Source organism: Gobio gobio, assembly GCF_949357685.1.
Source record: "Gobio gobio genome assembly, chromosome: 24".
Lineage (NCBI taxonomy): Eukaryota > Metazoa > Chordata > Actinopteri > Cypriniformes > Gobionidae > Gobio > Gobio gobio.
In genome coordinates, this window is record NC_137120.1 from 27,619,565 (window position 1) to 27,642,907 (window position 23,343).

General features: G+C 40.9%; 2 protein-coding genes across 2 annotated transcripts; both read left to right on the forward strand.

Moving 5' to 3' along the window:
- Window positions 1-8,611: 8,611 nt before the first annotated feature.
- Window positions 8,612-13,278, forward strand: pet117 (PET117 cytochrome c oxidase chaperone). The gene is made up of 3 exons (XM_079807018.1): window positions 8,612-8,790; window positions 9,295-9,455; window positions 13,140-13,278. Exons 1-2 carry the CDS (start codon window positions 8,695-8,697, stop codon window positions 9,445-9,447), a joined length of 249 nt encoding a protein of 82 aa, XP_079663144.1. The 5' UTR covers window positions 8,612-8,694; the 3' UTR covers window positions 9,448-9,455; window positions 13,140-13,278.
- kat14 (lysine acetyltransferase 14) lies at window positions 13,146-23,343 on the forward strand. The gene is made up of 10 exons (XM_079807017.1): window positions 13,146-13,406; window positions 13,749-13,870; window positions 14,095-14,216; window positions 14,317-14,498; window positions 15,957-16,376; window positions 19,066-19,646; window positions 19,730-19,863; window positions 22,175-22,350; window positions 22,436-22,626; window positions 22,851-23,343. The coding sequence occupies exons 1-10, from the start codon at window positions 13,148-13,150 to the stop codon at window positions 23,022-23,024; spliced, it is 2,361 nt and encodes a 786-aa protein (XP_079663143.1). The 5' UTR covers window positions 13,146-13,147; the 3' UTR covers window positions 23,025-23,343.

Here is a 23,343-nt window from a genome sequence, read left to right on the forward strand (position 1 = left end):
TGCGAGTATTCGGTGGGACGTCGAATGATAAACATATTTAAAATATAAATATACAACAGCGAATGTAATACTTTAAAAGCATTGTTTAAGCATTAAAGTAATCCATTTTCTAATAATACCCTTACAAAAGTACTTTAGTACTTTTAGTTGGCTACATGGATGGTTCGATATAGTGATTTTTTTTCTCAAGAAGTCTATTTTTGTTAATGGAGAACAGAGGTTAATATATTAATCAAACAGTATTATTGGTATTTCGTCCCTAACATGGTGCATAATGGGAGAATTGCCCAATGTCTTTCTCTTGCTGAAACATCATGATCATGTCCCTGACATGTACTATTTGCCTGAAAGTCAGTCAAATATGGTTTGCAGGTCAATGATTATCAATGGGGGTAAAAATATGAATTTTCCCCCCATTTTATTTTCAACCAGGCACAAATATTTCTAATGGTGCGAACAGAGTTAAGTGTCTAAGTTTAATATTTAAGGTTAGGGGTTTGTTTAAATGCTTGCCTTAATTTTAGAGTTAAGGTGCAAAAAAAGCCTGTATTGTCAGCCTTGACTGAACAAGAAGGGGAGAAAAATGTGAAAAGCGCTAGCTATCAATTGCAAAACACATAATCTTTTCTCTATCAGCTTGAATAAAGCTTAAACGATGTCAAACGTGTGTAGGTGATGTAATTATTAGCTCTGGAAAGACTTCCAGTAATCTGAGATAACTATAGTTTACGCTGAGTGCAAAATGTCAAAGAGTTACTGTTTGAAAAATCAATAGAACTCGTACACAAGTCTGACTTGCAGGTTGTGAAAGGCCTTGATATGAAGATGAGAAATAATTGACTGAAACTCTTGAAATCTTGTGTATTATTATAGTTTGCTGAAGCTCGTTTTCGCCTTAGAGTAAACACATAAATACTGTGAGATATAAATGCAAATGCTAAATTATATGTGGGAACATTTTGGGAAACAACATTTTGGAAATTTTCCCTCAATTATGGTAAATAAAACTGCAATTGAAGGAGATATATTTGTAATCGCTAGATATAAAGCCACATTGCGAGAAATAAAGTCGCAATTGCAAGATATAAATTCTCATTGCGAGAAATAAAGTTATGAGAAATAAAGGCGCAGTTGTTTGAGATAAATTTGCAATCACAAAATATAGTCACACTGCAAAGAAATAGTCACATTCAAGATATTAAGTTACATTTTTGAGATTTAGTCACAATTACATGAAACAAAGATGCATTTGATCTATCGGTAAGCCCCTCCCCTCGAACGCAGATGAGCCAATGGCAGTTGAGTATCAGTTGCACAGGGGCCGGAACTCGGACATCTTTAGGTATCGCCATATAGAGAAACATGGCAAGATCCAAAGCTCTCATCGGTTTGATGGTGTTTATGCTACAAAAATGGTAAAACGATGTGCCCGGGGTACTGTAACACTGATCCCAGGTATCCTGAGAGGATTTTCTGTCTGTCATACTCTCATTAAGTTGCGATTAAAGTTAGTGAGTCCATGCTAACGTACAAACCTAAATGTTCTCACATCATATAACGTTAACAGTGTAGGTCAAAAACACATAAACGAAGGTCTACATTTCAGCGCCTCTCCATATCAAACTGGTTAAATGTAAATTGATTTAATCTACCCTGCTACATGAACAGTGTTGATTCTGGATGTTGTCATCTGCAATCGTGATGACCGTAACATAAGGCTTCTCCCGCTTGTATTGTGATCTGTAAACCCTAGCTTCCAAATTAATCTTGTTACCCATCATATTTATTTAAAAAATCTTTTATATATCCCTGGCATATTTAAGTCCCACTTGAATACGACAAAAACAGAGACAAGGTTTTCACACTGACAGCTGTCATTGTAAGACAGTTAGCATTTCCGTTTGTTTGTCCGAGTTAGCAACAGTAACTAAGGGGGGCGGTGGGGCTTACCAATAGATCAATTGCGAGATATGGGGTGCATCTAAATCAGCTCCCTAGTTCAGTAGTCAGGGCACTGATCAGGACATGCGTCAATGGGCTGACTCCCTGATCAGTGCCCTGACTACTGAACTAGGGAGCTGATTGAGACGCACCCCCTCATTGTGAGATATAAGCTGCCTCCAAAACATGGAAAATGCTGCCTTTGGAGGACACATTTCAAGGTACGAAGGCATCAAGGCATGTCTGAATCTAATGTTAGCTTCACTTCCTGCCTCCTGAAATACCTTCATCTGACCGATTTTTTAAGGCAGCATATATGTATCCTTCACTGCCTTTGATATCCCACAATCCTGTGCGTTCCATTTTGTGACAGTTGAGCTGAAAAAAAACATGGCGTCCGAAAGTTGCTTTTGCTGGTCAGTTTGTGTGTAAATGTAGGTTTTTTACCAACATTTTCCACTTCTTATGTCATTTCTAGTGAGAAATTACTAATGTAGTTATTAAATAATTGTTTATTTCTCACCAAAGCTCTCTCTATTTTGCTGTAGATCATTATACACTGCCTGAGAAGTCTGTCTGATATTAGTTTCGTGAGGTGCCTTCATGCACAATAAGACAGTGATAAGGCAGCGAGTTTTTCAGCTGCCTATAGGTTTTCGGACGCAGCCGTAAAGTCGCAATTGTGAGAAACAGTCAAATTTCCAGATCAGAGAGAATCAGAGATATAAAGTCTCATTGAGAGAAAAAAACCCATCACAATTATTAGATATAAAATTGCAGATGAATGCAACACAGGCCTCGCGAGAAGCGGGACTTTTATTATGCCACAGTCGCCGGCGCCATTTCCACTTTTCCGGTCATGAGTATGAGGTAACGCAGCTCTGTTTATCATTTTAGATACATTTGAGTGTGTTGAAAATTATGTTATGACGTTACTCTTTGTGTTCGCTCGGCGGCTGCTATGACACTTGTTGCACATTGCAGTGGGAGTAAAGCGTTTCTGCAGAATAAAACCAGAAACCGAGGGTAACACAGATATTACGCATTTGACAGGCAACTCCCTCACATGTCCTGGTTCCTTGGTTAAAATAGCAATTCTCACGATTTACAAATAGTTGGAAACATTAGGGATATAACTCAACTGAACAAATAACACTTGGATATTTTACAGCAAAAATGTTGTATAAAAAAATATTTTACTCTGTGCGTTCTAGCATAAATATGTAGTTATATTTATTACACCAAATTATGATGATGTCTCTCAACTTCCATTTAAACGTCTGCTCAGTCCATGTTCATACAAAGAATTGCTCCAAAGTTCATTGAACGTTTGAAGATACATCTAAAACACTGTTAACACATCCACCCACTTGTACTAACACAGAATTTTTTATTTTTTTTTTCCCAGAAACTGTTTTATGTGAGGCAAGGTAAAACATCGAAGCTCATCTGGAGGGAGGCGGTTCACACATCATTTCCAGACTTGATAAAGAAAAGGATAGTCTATAGATCAACAAACATCCAGGGAATCTGTTTGCTTAGTACCAAGGCATCCATTCCCATGCTGATTTCTTGCAGGATGCTGCTGTTAGCACCCTGCTGATAAGTCTACTTCACTTTCAAGGTGTTGTTGTTGATGGGGCAGCACAATCGAAACCGCATGAGACGGACCGAAAATATGAAAGATGGAGACAGGGGCCACTCATAAACCTGTTTCTGTTCTGTAATATGAATGTGCCAATGCACACAACAACAGCTTTTCCGAGATGAAATTCCCCGGCAAAAATCTAAAAGTTGAAAGTGTTGAGGCAACATATTTGCTTAGGGTTTCCCCGCTTCCAAAACTCCTATTTGAGCCCAAGTAGTTTATGGCCTTTGGGAACAACCACATGGGCCAGCAGTGGTAAGCACAATTACAGAGCAGTGGAGGTGAGGGGGTGGAGTATACGAGGTCGGGAAAGTTGGATGTTTGCTTTAGCTGTCAATGACATGGGGTGTTCCATCAAACAAACCTTTAGGCACCACAGCTGAGGAACTCTGAGCACCAGATGTGCATGTTCATCCTTCTGACTCAGGCTTTGACTGTCGCACAGACACATATGTATTTTCCACATGCAGTAAAACAATTACGCTCTTAACAATAAAGGCTATTTATCACTTAAACGCATACCTTGGGTCTTTAGTAACCTGGGACGTCAGTCACTACTACACTTTAAAGTTAGATTTTAACCTTCTCAGTATTCCTCAATCAATTCATTATTATCAATATAAAATTATAAAAGATTGCCTGTTTTCCCATTCATTTTTTGTGTAAATTGTATAGGGTCGCTAATTGTCATTTTTTTGAGCATGTTTAGGCCCTCAAAAATGGTATTCATTTCAGAGAAGATGAATGAATGGGCGAGCAATTACAATAGGGTCCTCACACCATCGCTGCTCAGGCAAAATAACGCCAACATTTTCCTATTTACATGTTGTGATGTGTATAGTTACATTGTCAGTGTTGGGGAAAGTTACTTTGAAAAGTAATGCATTACAATATTGCGTTACTCCCTTAAAAAGTAACTAATTGAGTTACTTAGTTACTTTTTAAGAAAAGTAATGTGTTACGTTACTTTTTCTCACCTGGGCTGGGCTTGTTTTTGTTTATAACAAAACGGTAAAGACCTCTTCATACCAAAATTGAAATAATAAGCCCCAGGCTGAAGTAAAAATGCATATTCACGCATGAACAGTAGAGGGCGCAGCTCTGCTGCCATTCTAGATAATGGAAGAATAGGATGCAGGAGAAAAAAGTTTTACCAATAAAAATCTAGTAAATTTTCATCATCAAAGGTCAGCAGCAAGACATTGGTAAATTAAATATAAAGGTAGATGTATAAAAATAGTTGTTTTATTTAACATTTAATTATTGGAGGTTTGCATAGTACTCTGATTTTGCATTTGACTGATTTTATTCATTTTGAGGAGTACAGAATCTTTATTGTGCAAGTGAGATAAATAAATGCTCACATTTAGTCTAGAACTACAATAACCATCATGTTTACACACAACGCCTCTGCACTTATTTTTCTCAACATGGGGGCAGGAGAGCTGGCAGTCAAATTAATGTGAAAAAGTAACTCAGATATTTTGTTGTAAATTTTAAAAGTAATGCGTTACTTTACTAGTTACTTGGAAAAAGTAATATTATTACGTAACTCAAGTTACTTGTAATGTGTTACCCCCAACACATTGTGTACTAAGACAGACAGAAAATGAAAAGTTGCGATTTTCTAGACCGATATGGCTAGGAACTATACTCTCATTCCTGCATAATAATCAAGGAACTTTGCTGCCGTACATGGGTGCAGCGGCGCAATGATATTACGGCTTTATTTTGTCACTTATTGAGCAGTAGGCTAGCTGGAGCCATTTACCGCCAGTCTTTGTCAGAGGTGTAAAGTACTTGAGTAATTTTACTTGATTATTGTACTTAAGTAGCCTATTATTTTTGGGGATTTTTACTTTACTTGAGTACAATTAAAAATCACTACTTTTACTTAATTAAATTTTTTAAGAAAAAAAAGTACTTTTTATTCCTTACAATTTTATTTACAGTCAAAAAGTACTAGATCACTTCATTCTATTTTCCCTTGCTATTACCAAACCAATTGAATTGTGCTGATGCCCAGTTTAATTTAAATGTTTAATTATAAATGTATTTATTCTGCCAATGAGATTCATTTTCACATTCCATGAAATCAGTCAGACATGTTAATTGGTCCTTTGGAATCAAAACCGTCTCTTTAAGACCACAAAAAACGTGAGACTTCAGACGTCATGCGCACTCCAACATCTCCTCAGAGACAGGCAGGTGCCGAATGAGCTTCAGCAGAACAATAGTAAATGGCGAACAACAGATATACTATAGACTATGTCGTTTCTCAACTGGTGGGTTTGCAAGACTGTTTTGAGTGAGTCGCATTGTGTGCAGTCAAAGAAACAACAACAAACGTAACTCTGTTTTTTCGATGTCATCTTTATTTTGAAAGATATGTGTGAAAACTGGTGACACTTCTGTCAGATTCTGAGATATAAGCGCGTTGTCCTAATTCAGTATCTGCTGTCAGATGAGATGGTATCAGTCTATATGTCAGTAAAAATTCGAAAAACTACATTTCCTGTCCTCAGTGTCCGGCGTTAAACTGTGCTCGCAGCACGCCCTCTTAAATATCACACACACAAATGTGCCGCGCTGTATATCACTTCAAATAAAGCGCAAAAGAAACTACGAGCATGCAAAGTCCTAGTTCTGTCATCTATTAAGTCATGGAATAAGAAAAAATGTGATTAAAGTTGTGTTAAAACTGTGCGTGCATGTATATATTTGTTAAATATGAGTCACATATGTCTCTGGAAAAAGATAGGCGCTAATTTAGCTTTCGCTTATAAAGCCCTAACCCTAACCCAAACAACAATGGATAATATTTAAATGCCTAAAATAAAATGTTGACTTCCGTCCTTACCTAATTTAAATAAATTCATATTCTTGCATATGATTCAATAGAGAACAAATGTTTTTCTTTTACTGAGTTTAATTTTTGATAGAACTGTTGAAATTATTTATTTTGACAACTAATATAGAAAATTACAAATTCAGTCTTTACTTTTTCGGTTGCAAGGTTTAGAAACAGGCCTTATTGACTAACTCAGAATTGTTGAAGAGTTCATTGATTATATAACATTCAATGAATAATTAAGGCTATGTAGTTATTATCTGCATGCCACATCCATGAAAGATGCAACAACCTGAGGAAAAAGATATAGGGGTTTTGAGAACCAGAACCTGGCTGACTGAGCAAGTTAAACTTTAGCTTTAATGTTAGCCCCTCTTTTCTGGAGGTGATGAATAACACAAAAAAATGGTCAAATTCACTCAGTATTCCATGATCTAATTCACTACTATCTCAATTACAACAAGTAGGCCTACAAATTAGCTGTATTCATTTGTGTTGTAGGCACTAAAACAAACAGTGTATTATAGTCAAACTTATTTTTATGTTGAAATAACGAAGATTTCTGTGCCACCCCAGCATGGTTGCTGGCCCCTGCCCGGCTACCCCTATGAACAAATCCTGCGCCACTGGACGACACATTGATGTCCTAAGACATGAAACGATCGGTTTGTGCGAGAAACCGAACAGTATTTATATAATATTTTTACCTCAAAAAACGATCTATGTCCGACACCCGTTCAGCGCGCCATCACTTCTGGTAAGTGTGGTCAATGTACATAATAATAATAATAATATGTTACATTTTTTGGAGGTACTCAAAGCGCTTTACATATAGATGGGGGAATCTCCTCAACCAACACCGATGTGCAGCACCACCTGATGATGCAACGGCAGCCATATTGCCCCAGAACGCCCACCACACGCCAGCTTGGTGGAGAGGAGACGGAGTGATGAAGCCAATCGGTATATGGGGATGATTAGGAGGCCAATTTGGCCAGGATGCCGGGGTTACACCCCTACTCCTTTTCCGAAGGACATCCTATAGGATTTTTTTTAAGACCACAGAGAGTCAGGACCTTGGTTTAACGTCTCATCTGAAGGACGGTGCTCGTTGACAGTATAGTGTCCCCATCACTATACTGGGGCGTTAGGACCCATACAGACCACAGGGTGAGCGCCCCCTGCTGGCCTCACTAACACATCTACCAGCAGACACCTGGTTTTCCCAGGAGGTCTCCCATCCGTACTGACCATGCTCAGCCCTGCTTAGCTTCAGTGGGAAACATGTCTTGGGCAAAAGGATTTCTGATATTTCCATCTTTGTGGGGACATTTTGTCCCCATAATGTATAGGGTTTACCAGGACCCTCACACACACACACACACACACAAACTGGAGCTCTGCAACACAGTTCTGCAGGAGAGGGAGGAGAAGACCGAAAACGAGGAGGGACGGGATGATGCGCAGAATACATTATGACTCTTAACATGTTGATTCAGACTTGGGACAAGACAAAAGGAAAGGAAGTGAAAACATTTGTGGAAAACTGAGTGAAAGACATACCAAAGATGTTATTTCACAAAACAACCCTTTTGTATTTCTACATGAGTGAGTTGAACCCACTGCCCTTTTATTGATGTTTGGTGACAGACCAATATATAATCAGTCTTAGTTTGCACCAGTTGCACGGGACTTTCGAGTTGATAAAAACACGTTGGACCAAAGATTGCCAGTAGAACTAAAGATAAAGAGTTAAATGCAATCAACATATGCTTGGAAAACCATATGTATAGTGTGCATATTATGCTTACATTTGCCAAAATGTGCAGTAACCGACTACGCTATGTGGAATTGACTTGCAAACACTTCACTTTCAACTTCCTACAAGTGACTATATGACATTTCAGTCATTATTTGATAACATATAAAATATTTGGTTATGTTGGATTGGAATACTGCAGGCTATACTATACACTGGAAATTGAACATATTTTAATTCAATACTGTGCAAAATATCCTAACAATTTTGCAGCCCGATCAAATAATCAAATAGGTGTGAATTCTGCGCATGCGCATTGAGCGTATATACCTTCGAGAACATTGCCGCTCCTAGCCAGTAGGCGGCAGTAAAGTGCCTGACGTCCTATTGAAACCACCACCACAAAGGAATCAGCTCCATTCTGTTATCAAAGGGCTCTGGCCATCTATTATCCTACTGTAGTTTTATTCACAGTAATGCTTCATAACTAACGTTATGTCTGCGACCTCTAAGGCTGTCTTGGGATTATCGGTAGTGCTCACTATCAGTACCGTTGCAGGCGTTCATATCAAGCAGAACTGGGACAGACAGGTAAAAACACTCTTGCCCTTCTAGCCAAATGAGCACCATGCCTTTGTGAGGCAGTTATTGAAGTATTAATTCTTGTTTACCTTTAGTGTACAGTATGCGTACAATCAAAACAAGTGCAGATGTGCAAGACAATCGGTTTCTTACTGTTTTGTCTTAATGCAAAACATACAAATTTACCATAATAACAGTAAGGTATTCTGTCTGAAATGTTATGTTCAGAGGGAATCGTTTTATTCTCTAGCAGTTGCTACAATGTATAAGTGTGTTTAAGCCACTGATCTATATAGAGAACTCTATATTTATTTAACTATATTTATCTATAATTTTGATCAGTGGTTTAAGCTACTGCTTCATTTCAAATAACGTACGTTTATAAAAACCTCAACACAGTTATACACAAATCTGTAGTTTACCTGTGATTATGTGGGGTTTACTTCAAATGTCACATCTGCGTGGTATGAAATATGCAGTATTTATATGTTAAATCATCTGTCACGTTCGCAGAGGCTGCGCGAGGGAGTACTGCGCGACCTGGAGCGCGTGGAACGGAAGCGCGAGAACCTGCGCGTCCTCGAGGAACAGATCCAACTGACAAGAGAGCTCGTGGCCGCGCGAGAGCGACAAGAGGCTGCCACGGCGGGGACACACAGTTCATAAAGGGACTAGTTAGGTATACTAGTACAACAGATTATTATTGTATCTATTTTACAGTACTATTACTCGGTTTTCTCTCACGAAATACCTAATTTTCTACTGTAAATTGTGGTCACTATGGACATTGTCGCCAACAGAAACCTTACGAAACATACTTTTAATAAATATTAATGGTAGCACCTAATTTTAAGGTGACTTGAAGTTACACGTCTGTATATGTACGTTCTACACTCACCTAAAGGATTATTAGGAACACCTGTTCAATTTCTCATTAATGCAATTATGTAATCAACTAATCACATGGCAGTTGCTTCAATGCATTTAGGGGTGTGGTACTGGTCAAGACAATCTCATGAACTCCAAAATGAATGTCAGAATGGGAAAGAAAGGTGATAAGCAATTTTGAGCGTGGCATGGTTGTTGGTGCCAGACGGGCCGGTCTGAGTATTTCACAATCTGCTCAATTACTGGGATTTTCACGCACAACCATTTCTAGGGTTTACAAAGAATGGTGTGAAAAGGGAAAACATCCAGTATGCGGCAGTCCGGTGGGCGAAAATGCCTTGTTGATGCTAGAGGTCGGAGGAGAATGGGCCGACTGATTCAAGCTGATAGAAGAGCAACTTTGACTGAAATAACCACTCGTTACAACGAGGTATGCAGCAAAGCATTTGTGAAGCCACAACACGCACAACCTTAAGGCGGATGGGCTACAACAGCAGAAGACCCCACCGGGTACCACTCATCTCCACTACAAATAGGAAAAAAAGGCTACAATTTGCACAAGCTCACCAAAATTGGACAGTTGAAGACTGGAAAAATGTTGCCTGGTCTGATGAGTCTCGATTTCTGTTGAGACATTCAGATGGTGGAGTCAGAATTTGGCGTAAACAGAATGAGAACATGGATCCATCATGCCTTGTTACCACTGTGCAGGCTGGTGGTGGTGGTGTAATGGTGTGGGGGATGTTTTCTTGGCACACTTTAGGCCACTTAGTGCCAATTGGGCATCGTTTAAATGCCACGGCCTACCTGAGCATTGTTTCTGACCATGTCCATCCCTTTATGACCACCATGGTCATATGGTCATATCACACTCTCCTCCACAGATGTCTGCAAGGCACTGAGCCGGATCAGCGCACACAAGGCTGCTGGACCAGACAACATCCCTGGACGTGTGCTCAGGGCATGTGCGGAGCAGCTCGCTGGGGTTTTTACAGACATTTTCAACCTGTCTCTTGCCCAAGCAGCTGTACCGACATGCTTTAAACGCACTTCCATTGTGCCAGTGCCAAAACACTCTAACCCGAGGTGCCCTAATGACTACCGCCCTGTAGCACTCACACCCATCGTTATGAAGTGCTTTAAGCGGCTGGTCCTGGAACACCTAAAAGACTCTCTACCATCCACATTGGACTCACACCAGTTTGCCTACCGCAGCAATAGGAGCACAGAGGATGCCGTTTCCATGGCACTGCACTCTGTGCTCACCCATCTGGACCATAAGAACACGTATGCACGCATGCTGTTTGTTGACTTCAGCTCCGCATTCAACACTGTAATCCCATCCAAGTTAATAGCTAAACTTGGAGACCTGGGCATCAACACTTCAATGTGTAACTGGATTTTGGACTTCCTAACTGACAGACCCCAGAATGTTCGTTCAGGATTCACCTGCTCCACATCCATCACACTCAACACTGGTGTACCACAGGGCTGTGTGCTAAGCCCGTTTCTCTACTCCCTCTTCACCGCCGACTGCAAGCCTGTGTATGGATCTAATTCTATCGTCAAGTTTGCGGACGACACTACGGTGATCGGGCTCATCAGCAACAACGATGAGACTGCCTACAGGGAAGAGATCCAGCACCTGGCCACATGGTGCGCTGATAATAACCTGCTCCTCAACACCACCAAAACGAAGGAGCTCATCGTGGACTTCAGGAAAGAGTCAAGAGGCACACACGACACCATCCACATCAATGGAATGGCTGTTGAACGTGTCTCCAGTTTCAAGTTCCTGGGGATCCACATCTCGGCGGACATGTCGTGGACGACCAACACCTCCAGCCTGGTCAAGAAGGCTCACCAGCGCCTCTTCTTCCTGAGGACACTGAGGAAGAATCAGCTCTCCTCGGCTATCCTGGTGAACTTCTACCGCTGCGCAATAGAAAGCATCCTGACCAACTGTGTGGCAGTATGGTATGGGAGCTGCTCTGTTGCGGAGCGCAAGGCACTGCAGCGGGTGGTGAAAACTGCCCAGCGCATCACAGGGACTCCACTGCCTGCCATCGAACACATCCAGAGGAAACGCTGTCTGCATCGAGCTCGCAGCATCCTCAAGGACTCCTCTCACCCAGCCCACAGACTGTTTTCTCTCCTGCCCTCCGGCAGGCGTTTCAGGATCCACCGGACCAGGACCAGCAGACTAAAGAACAGTTTTTTCCCCAGAGCTGTCTCTTTATTGAACTCAAACCCCCGTTGATCCACTTCCCTCATAAACTGATAACTCTCCTACCTCACATCTTCCTTCACTTTGTTATTTGCACTACCGACTGTTTATCACAGTAACAACTGTTTATATATGCATCTTACACTGCCATATCTTAACTGGATTATGCTCATTTGCACTGCCGACTGTATTTATAGTACCAATGTTTACATTTGCATTTTTGCACTGTACTTCTAAATGTAATATGCAACCACTTTCCACTGCACTTTACACTTTTTTTTTCCGGATAGCTCTGTCCATAATTTATTGCACTACCCTAATCCACTGCTATTCCTCATATTAGCCTAACATATTATTGTATACCTCTATCTGTAAAATTCTGTTTATAGTAATAGCCATCTGTATATTGTATTCATAGTACATATTCACCTGTAAATTCTGTTTATAGTAATAGCCATCTGTATATTTATTCACTGTACATATTCACCTGTAAATTCAGTTCTGTTTATAGTAATAACGTCTCTCTATTTATACATATTTATACATATTCAGTACAAATCCATGTCCTGCACTTGCGCATCCATTGTATATCCTGCACTTGCTGCTATTGCACTTCTGGTTAGACCTAAACTGCATTTCGTTGCCTTGTACTTGTACTTGTGTAATGACAATAAAGTTGAATCTAATCTAATCTAATGTAAAGAATGCTTTCAGCACCTTGTTGAATCAATGCCACGTAGAATTAAGGCAGTTCTGAAGGCGAAAGGGGGTCAAACACAGTATTAGTATGGTGTTCCTAATAATCCTTTAGGTGAGTGTATATTAATAGTATTAAAATATGCATGAACACAACTAACCCTAAACTTAGTAAGTACATGTATTACTACTTGAGTAAGTAGCCTACAATGTAACTATGGCACCTTAAAATAAAGTGTAACCATAATAATAATTATTGTTTTCATTCTGTTTGATCAATGTAATCTTGTATTCTAATAAATAAGGTTATGACACCAACATTTTAGATCCCTTTTAGATCATTTCTATACTACAGCTAAAACTATTGTAAATTGTTTGTGTATTTATCCTGGCTTTTTTTCTTATTTTTTTGAGTACTGAATTGAATTCTCTTTCTTGTGTTTGAATTTTTCGTCAAATGTCCCGAGCGTCTTTCATGCTGGTCCCGATCCATTGGGCAGTCCTTATTGTCGAGCCCTGTATCTAATCGCTTCCTCGTATCTATTAGGTGGAAAAATGGACAGTGGGGACCAGAGGGGTCTCACAGCACAGGACGAGGAGACCATGTGCACGTCAGCCTCTGAGGGTCTGGAGGAAGGCGAGGTGGAGGGAGAAACTCTCCTCATTGTGGAATCGGAGGACCAGGCGTCTGTGGATCTGTCTCATGACCAGAGCGGAGACTCTATGAACAGCGATGTCGGTGAGGACGGAGAAGGAAGCTGGAACGAGGACATGTCGTTCTACTGCGACAAGTGCCACAAATGGATCCCGGCCGGTGAGAAGACCATTAAAAAAAGGCGACATGTCTGATACACCCATACGTGACCAGTTTTTACATTTACATTTACATTTATGCATTTGGCAGACGCTTTTAACCAAAGCGACTTACATTGCATTCAATTGCTTTTTTTGTTTGTTGTCAATTCTTGCTTTCCCTGGGAATCGAACCCATGACCTTGGCGTTGCTAGTGCCATGTTCTACTGTTTGAGCTATTGGAAAGTTTTAGATGGGATGTTCAACTTGTATTGCATTTTTTCTCCCAATAAAGACTGATCTGAAAAAGTGCGCTTGGTCTCAGAGCTGTCTCTCCTTGATTTTTCTCCTTGTATGGTTCAGCCCAGCTCCGTGGAGAGCAGCCCAGCTACCTGAAAGGAGACAACTTCTTCAAGTTCACCTGCTCGGACTGTGCGGAAGACGGGAAGGAGAGTTTTGAGAGGATGAGGCTGACCTGGCAGCAGGTACACACTCGGGAGCAATTGACATAAACAAAACCAGACAAAAGTACCAGACATTTCAGGATGTTAAGTGAATCTCAAAGAAAATCTGTGTTTATACCCAAAATAGCATTACAAAAATGAAAAATCTCATAATATTCAAATAAAGACTTATGAGAGGATATTTATCAAGTGATTTGATTCTGCATTCTGGTAAAGAAATGAATTGTTTGATTTTATTTTTATAGGTGGTTATGTTGGCAATGTATAACCTGTCTTTAGAGGGCACCGGACGACAAGGTTACTTCAGATGGAAGGAAGATATTTGTGCATTTATTAGTCGGCACTGGACGTTCCTACTTGGTTCCAGGTGAAACTGAGTATCAAAACTCTTATCAGAAACATTGTACTCACCTGATTTGTTTTTTTAAAGGTGAGTAAGTTTACATTTAATGTTTATTCATGCTTAGAAAGAAGACGTCAACGTGGTGGAGCACCGTGGCAGGGTGTCTGTCTGTTGGCAGCCCAACGTTTTTCCGCTCCGGTGCACAGGAATTCGGAGAACCCGGCTGGTGGAAGCTAGTCCAGAACCGCCCACCTACTCTACGGCCTGAGGGGGAGAAAAGCTCGGCAGCGTCAATAAAGGCCAAAGGTACTAGTAGTTTGGTGAATGTGATTTTAGCAAATACAACATGTTATTATATCAACATGTTTGTTGATCCTGGAACATCATTTTAATCGACCAATCAGATTCGAGGAACAAGTTTACAGTTAATGTCAAGTTTCAGTTTACAACCAAGGTTAGGTGCTTCTACATTGTGACAGTGATATTCACTTATCATTACCCTCTGATTTTAGGGATAAGTTATGGGTAGGGTTATGGGTAAAGACTACATTTTCAGGAAATTGTCCAGGATCAACAAAATAAAATGTGTCTTGCATGGCAAAATCCCGGTGACCTACATGAGAATGACCATCCCTCGGTTCACAATAATTTAAATAGTTGTTAACTGATTTAGGTTTTTAAAAATTCATGTTACAATGTAAAGAGTCAAGTTGCAATGTTACGGAAGTAGGGACAGATCAAACCCGTAAGACTTTGTTCATCTTCAGAACACATATGAAGATATTTTTAATAAAATCTCTCTACTCTCTATTGACAGCTACGAAACTACCACTTTGACGCTTTATAAAAGTTTATAAAGAGATCGTAAAACGAATCCATATGAATCGAGCGGTTTAGTCCAAGTTTTCTGAAAAGACATGATCGCTTTATATGATGAAGAAGAGATTAAATTTGGACTTGTATTCACATTTTTATTCAAACATTGATCGGCAAACATAAACAGAAGCTCAATCTAACCTGCTTGACACGCAAGAACAAACCTCATTGGTTCTTGCGAAAGCTCAAACGTGCTGCGTAACATGAGAATGAACCTCATTGGTTCTTGTGGAAGCTCAAACATGCTGGGTAACATGAGAATGAACCTCATTGGTTCTTGTGGAAGCTCAAACGTGCTGCGTCACACGAGAATTAACCTCATTGGTTCTTGCAGAAGTTCAAACGTGCTGCGTAACAGGAGAATGATCCTCATTGGTTCTTGCGGAAGCTCAAACGTGCTGCCTAACACGAGAATGAACCTCATTGGTTCTTGCGGAAGCTCAAACGTGCTGCGTCACACGAGAATTAACCTCATTGGTTCTTGTGGAAGCTATAACGTGCTGCCTAACACGAGAATTAACCTCATTGGTTCTTGCGGAAGCTCAAACGTGCTGCCTAACACGAGAATGAACCTCATTGGTTCTTGTGGAAGCTCAAACGTGCTGCCTAACACGAGAATTAACCTCATTGGTTCTTGCAGAAGTTCAAATGTGCTGCGTAACACAAGAATGAACCTCATTGGTTCTTGTGGAAGCTCCAACTTGCTATATATATATACATATATATATATACAATTTTCGATTAATGTTTTATTTTTCATTGATTTAAATAAAATAGAATTGTAGTATAACAGCGATAAGATGAAAATATTGATATCGGTAATTTAAATATGATTTTGTAAAGCAGTATTTTTCCTTCATTTTCAATGAATGCATGTTGTTATTCCAGCTGTGTCGAAGCCGTCCCTCGACCCCATAATCACTGTGGAGGGTTTGAGGAAGCGTGGAAGTCGGAACCCAGTGGAGAGCGCCATGCAACTGAAAGAAAAGCGTTCCCGAACACAGGAGGCAAAAGAGATCCGGCGTGCACAGAAGGAGGCGGCCGGGTTTCTTGACCGCAGTGCCTCATCCACACCTGTAAAACTGGGCAACCGTGCGCGGCGGCCCGAGCCGTATCTGGAGAAGGGTGAAGTCATTGACTTTTCCTCTCTCAGCTCATCGGACAGAACCCCGCTCACCTCTCCCTCCCCCTCCCCCTCGCCCGACTTCTCCGCCCCTGGAACGCCGGCCTCACATTCTGCTACGCCCAGTCTGCTGTCAGAGGCTGATCTCATCCCGGATGTCATGCCTCCTCAAGCTCTGTTCCACGGTGAGATGCTGCACTTGCTTACTGACCAAACACCTAGTTACTTTTCTAAACAATCAGATTTACAGTTTCCACCTGATAGATACTAAGATGGGTGAAAAGATGCCATAGACTTACCTTGAGGGGTCTTTCTCTTTAGACCAGGTAGCACTTCCATAGTAACATTCGATGAACCACTCATTACAGTCTTGCAACCACATGGCAAGAGTACCACCCCGAGAAACCTAGAAATGCCCTAGTGCCCAACCAGAACACCTTTGCAACACTCGAATAATGTCCTACCATCCATTCAGTGTCTTATATATTCATATTTTAAACGTACACTATATTGCCAAAGGTTTTGGGACGTCTGCCTTCACATGCACATGAACTTTATTGACCATTCTTAATCCGTAGGGTTTCCCTTTGCAGCTATAACAGCTTCAGCTCTTCTGGGAAGGCTTTCCACAAGGTTTTGGAGTGTGTTTATGGGAATTGTTGACCATTTTTCTAGAAGCGCATTTGTGAGGTCAGGACAGGGCAGGCCAGTCAAGTTCCTCCACACCAAACTCGCTCATCCATGTCTTTATGGACCTTGCTTTGTGCACTGGTGCGCAGTCATGTTGGAACAGGAAGGGGCCCTCCCCAAACTGTTCCCATAAAGTTGGGAGCATGAAATTGTCCAAAATATCTTGGAATGCTGAAGCATTAATAGTTCCTTTCACTGGAACTAAGGGTGCTTTCACACCTGCCTCATTTAGTTCGGTTGAATCGCACTAGAGTTTTTCCCGTTTAGTCAGGTGTGAAAGCAGCAATCGCACTCCGGTGCGCACCAAAAGCGTACCAAACAAGCGTACCGAGACCTTCTTGAAGAGGTGGTCTCGGTACACTTTCAAACGAACTCTGGAGCGGTTCGTTTGTGGTGAGAACGTGATCTGACCTCGAACAGACCCAACTGCAAAAAGTACTGATCATTTTGGGACTAAACCAGCTGCCGTAGTCAGCTGCGCTGTGCATTATGTGATGAGGAAGTGTTTGTTGACAGTTTGTTCTTTAGCATGGCAGATCGCGGACAAAGTTGGAGTAGTTAGGAGGTGCGGAGCCTCACAGAAATTTTAGGTCCCAACTTTCGTAACTCACGAGAACAGCGTGATCTTCGCTTGAAGTGACGAGTGATGCGCGCTCGCCGTTTGCAGTGCATTAGAACGTTGTTTTCAAGCCGCATCCATGCTTCATTATAGAAATGTGTTGTTTGCATACGCTCACCTAAAGGATTTATTAGGAACACCATACTAATACTGTGTTTGACCCCCTTTCGCCTTCAGAACTGCCTTAATTCTACGTGGCGTTGATTCAACAAGGTGCTGAAAGCATTCTTTAGAAATGTCGGCCCATATTGATAGGATAGCATCTTGCAGTTGATGGAGATTTGTGAGATGCACATCCAGGGCACGAAGCTCCCGTTCCACCACATCCCAAATATGCTCTATTGGGTTGAGATCTGGTGACTGTGGGGGCCATTTTAGTACAGTGAACTCATTGTCATGTTCAAGAAACCAATTTGAAATGATTCAAGCTTTGTGACATGGTGTATTATCCACGCTCAAAATTGCTTAAATCACCTTTCTTTCCCATTCTCACATTCAGTTTGGAATTCAGGAGATTGTCTTGCCAGGACCACACCCCTAAATGCATTGAAGCAACTGCCATGTGATTGGTTGATTAGATAATTGCATTAATGAGAAATTGAACAGGTGTTCCTAATAATCCTTTAGGTGAGTGTATTGTGGTGTATACAAACAATGTAATAGATTATGGCCAGGGACAAAACCAGCCCGCGCAGTCGCAGTTTAGGCAATACGCCATAGCCAATGATTGATGTGGATGTTGTCATGTGACTGCATTTTGGTTTGTTTCAACTGGTTCGGACCAAAGCAATCAGTGTGGTGTGAAAAGGAACCAAAAAAGCTGAAAAATGCTACAATGTATAATTGTTTGCCCTTGGTTCAGACCAAATGAACTTAACTAGAGATGTGAAAGTACCCTAAGGGACCAAGCCCAACCCCATAATCCCCCCCCACCAAACCTTACACTTGGCACAATGCAGTCTGGCAAATACCGTTCTCTTGGGAACCGCCAAACCCAGACTTGTCCATCGGATTGCCAGACAGAGAAGCGTGATTCGTCACTCCAGAGAACACGTCTCCACCGCTCTAGAGTCCAGTGGCGACGTGCTTTGCACCACTGCATCCAAGACTTTTCATTACACTTGATGTAAGGCTTGGATGAGCTGCTCGGCCATGGAAACCCATTCCATGAAGCTCTCTACACACTGTTCTTGAGCTAATGTGAAGGCCACATGAAGTTTGGAGGTCTCTAGATATTTACTCTGAAGAAAATTGGCGACTTTGGCGCACTGTGCACCTCAGCATGCGCTGACCCCGCTCTGAGATTTTACGTGGCCTAACACTTCGTGGCTGAGTTGCTGTTGTTCCCAATTGCTTCCACTTTGTTATAATAACACTAACAGTTGACCGTGGAATATTTAGTAGTGAGGATATTTCACGAATGGACTAATAGCACAGGTAGCAACCGCGCTTGAATTCACTGAGCCCCTGAGAGCGACCCATTCTTTCACAAATGTTTGTAGAAGCAGTCTGCATGCCTAGGTGCTTGATTTTATTCACATCTTACTTACATTACTTTCCATCAGATGATGAAGAATTGGATGCTGAGGGTGTTATCGATCCCGGGATGGAGTATATTCCCCCTCCCAACATGCCTTTGGCCACTGGCACCATCATGGTCAGGAAAAAGCTACGTCCAGCCGAGCTGATCAAACAAGAACTGGAGAGTGAAGACGAGGAGAGAGGCAGAGATGGCGATGAAGACGAGGGCCAGGATGAAGGCTTATTGCCGGCGGGACGGGGGCGCGGTATAGAACGGAGGAAGGTTCTCCAGGATAAGGGCGAGGGCTGCGTGTCTTTGCCCACCCCTCGTTACACGTTCATCAGCCTTTACGAGGAGCGCATGCTGCTCCACAAGCTGGAGGCCTGTCCGCAAGCGCTTGCCGTCACGCCACAGGCCAAAAGGCTGCAACGCAAGCTACTCGTGCGGCAGGCAAAACGAGAGCGAGGGCTTCCCCTGCTGGATGTGGATCAGGCTGTGAGCGCTACACTCAGCCTGGTAGGGGGCATGTATGGGGCACAAGGGGGTTTGGCCAGCCACATGACGAGCAGAGAGGAGAAATACAGAACCACCAGCCAGGACCTCCGTATACTCGATCGGTTTCAGGTAAGCCATAAGAAAATGTGTATAGTACGTAATATAACTGATACTGAGAATCTCGTTAAAATTTCTTGTGTTTTGTTCCTCAGTCAACAGTGTCCATAAGGAAAGGGTTCTATCATTCCACAGTGTCCTTCTGGCACAGGCTTATGGGTTCTGATGCCTGCATGGATCAGACCATCAAGAGTCCCTATACATCCAGAGTGCTCAAGCCGTACATCAGGTACACACAAGGGCACATTTACTCAATGTTCATTTCTTAGTATTCAAAGCTTTTTGAATTTGATGTATCATGGAATACCAGATGTTCTTGCTCTTTTGAATGAGATAAAAGGACTGTATATCAAAAAAGGGTCAAGTCTGTCTTGAAATGAAGCTAATTTTGTTATGCTTCAGGCTTGTGAAATGGTCTACCATTTATTTATTTTTTACCTTTTGCATTCAGGTCAGTTTTGACCCAGAAGTAGTACAAAAAAAATCTATAGTTTTTAGCACAGGAATGAAACTTTGGAAATGGCTATTTATTTATTTCCTTAGATTTTTCAGAGATATAACCATTTTAAGCTGCACTATGTAACATTTTTGCAGTAAAATATCCAAAAACCACTAGGCCTGTTTTATATATTTTGTTCAGTTGAGTTACAATATTCCAAATGTTTCTAACTATTTGTAAACGTGAGAAAATTGCTATTTTAACCAAGGAACCGGGACGTGTGAGTAGGCATGTGCCGGTATCACATTTTCATGTTGCGGTTAATTGCTGAAGCTTTTATCGCGGTATACGGTATTATCACGATATTGAAATAAGTTGCAAAAAATATGTTGTCATACTATAACAGGTTTAATAACTTTCTTATAACAAAAAGAACAGAACATTTAAATACAATAAAGCAATACACAATTAAATATTAAAACAGATTAAAGTGCAAAAGAATTATAAAGAACAATCGGTAACACTTTACAATACATCAACAAAGAGCGAATAGCTACATTTTTACAGAAGTGATTCTTCTTTGATAACGTTAGTTAAAAAAAGCAACTGTTAGTGTAAGCTCAGGTCCATTAAATACAGTTACAACTTTTGATTTTAATAATGTGTTATTAAATGCTGAAATGTACATTTAACTAATTTTAAACGGTTGATGGGTAAAGTATTCCTAAAATGCATTCTAAAAATCGGAATAATTCGTAATAAATAATTATTCACGGTATTTTGAAGTGCCCACGATAACAATATTGTGCATGTTCATTATTGCGGTATATCGTATTATCGTATACCGGCACATGTCTACGTGTGAGGGAGTCGCCTGTCTATTGCGTCATATCTGCGTTACCCTCGGTTTCTGCTTTTATTTTGCAGAAACGTTTTACTCTTACTGCAGTGTGCAACAAGTGTCATAGCAGCGTCATAACATAATTTTCAACACACTCAGATGTATCTAATATGATAAACAGAGCTGCGTTAACTCATACTCATGAGCAGAAAATGAAATGGTGAAAGGAAAAAGAAATGAAAGGAAATGGTGCCGGCTACTGTGGCATAATAAAAGTCCCGCTGCCCGCGAGGCGTGTGTTGCGTTCATCTTATTAACAATCGCTCCAGCGGCCTTGCTCAGCTCCACAACACTCGGGCCTGCTCTGCTTCATACTACTGTAACGTTAATAATTGCATCCATGAATATGATTTCTGCCCGAGTCCTATCCCGATTCTTTTCCACCGGCTGTGAGGTGAAGACCACGTGTCCCAAGATTCTGCGCTCAAACTTGGCGTCATCAAACTACGCCTTTGTTTTGAATAGGCGACCTCTAGCGGACGGAAAAGTTGCATAGTGCACCTTTTTAAATATATATTTTTTAATATTATGGTTTTATAGTATATAATATTGTTTTGATACCATGCACTACCATACAAAGGTTTGGGGTCAGTAAGATTATTATTATAATTTTTTTTTTAAAGAAGTCTCTTATGTTCACCAAGGCTGCACTCTTTTGATCAAAAATACAGAAAAAATATTATTACAATTTAAAAGAGCTGTTTTCTATTTTAATATATAAGATCTAATTTATTCCTGTGAAGCAAAGCTGAATTTTCAGTATCATTACTCCAGTCTTCAGTGTCTCATGATCCTTTAGAAATCATTCTAATTTGCTGATTTGAAGCTCAAGAAACATTTATTATTATTATCAATGTTGTTGTGCTGCTTCATATTTTTGATAAATAGGTTCAAAAGAACAGAATTTAGACATCATTTGTAACATTTAATACAACTAATTTCTTTCAAAAAACTAATTTATGAACGGTAGTGTATTTCTTTTAATAACTTTTCCGTACAAATTAGTATATTCCTAATGACCAAGGTTTTTACAAATAAACCCCTAGTTGATGTTCAGTCCACCCAAATAATTCATGAAAACTAAGCGACAAAACCGACGGTTATGATCCATGAGGACATAAACATATGACTAACCATGTTTACAGAATCCTGCCCAGTAGCTTTGTGTATGTTTATAATAATGTGCATTATTGTGTGTAGGAGAGACTACGAGTGTCGACCGCTGAAGCTGCGTTTACTCTCAGAGATCCGTGCGTACCATCACAGGAAGGACCCGACTTGGGTAGCTGAACCTGACGCACCAGTAGACTACTGCTACGTACGGCCCAATCACATCCCTTCTGTCAACTCCATGTGCCAAGAAATCTTCTGGCCTGGTAATCATCATTTCATCCTGTCAGATGCAGATTGTGGATAAAACTACTTCCTGAAGGAATAAAAATGGGGTCTTTTGTCCATCAGGTATCGACCTATCAGAGTGCCTCCAGTACCCAGACTTCAGCGTAGTGGTGCTGTACAAGAAAATTGTGGTTGGTTTTGGCTTCATGGTGCCAGATGTGAAGTACAACGAGGCCTACATCTCCTTCCTGCTGGTGCATCCGGAATGGAGGCGAGCTGGTATCGCCACGTTCATGATTTACCATCTCATTCAGGTGAGTCACAATGAACCACATTGAGTTTACTAGCGCAAAATAAAACTGAAATCGTGAGATTGTTTAGCCTGTCATTTAATTTAATAAATATATGCGCTTCAGAGTGAAGCACGTCAATGTGTTCATTTACACGCAGCAGCTCATTTTAGCGCATTTTTTTTTCTTCTCCAAATCGTGCCGCCCTTGTTTGATACGGGAATCTCTTTCCTGTCTCGTTTCTGTAGACTTGTATGGGAAAGGATGTGACCCTACACGTATCGGCGAGCAACCCTGCCATGCTGCTCTACCAGAAGTTCGGCTTCAAGACAGAGGAGTACATCCTGGACTTTTATGATAAATACTACCCGGTGGACAGCAAAGAGTGCAGACACGCATTCTTCCTGCGCTTACGCCGCTGAGGATGTCACGTAACGCACAACACAAACTGGAAACAGTCTGAAATGCCAGTCAGGGAGTGTGTGTTAGTGTTTTCAGTCATATTTGTTGCGTTACGTCTTCCGTTTGAGGCTTAGTATGACATGCTATTTGGTTCCTTGTTTGAACCAAAGCGAAATATATTTTGTTTCTCTGTATACACAGCGTGATGATAACTCTCTTGCTCCTTTACATCATACATGTCTTTTTCGTAGTTTAAAAAAGTTCCTATATGTTTATTTTTAACACTCGTGTTTTTGTATGCACACACAATTATAAAAATGTTGCAATGTTCATGTTTCT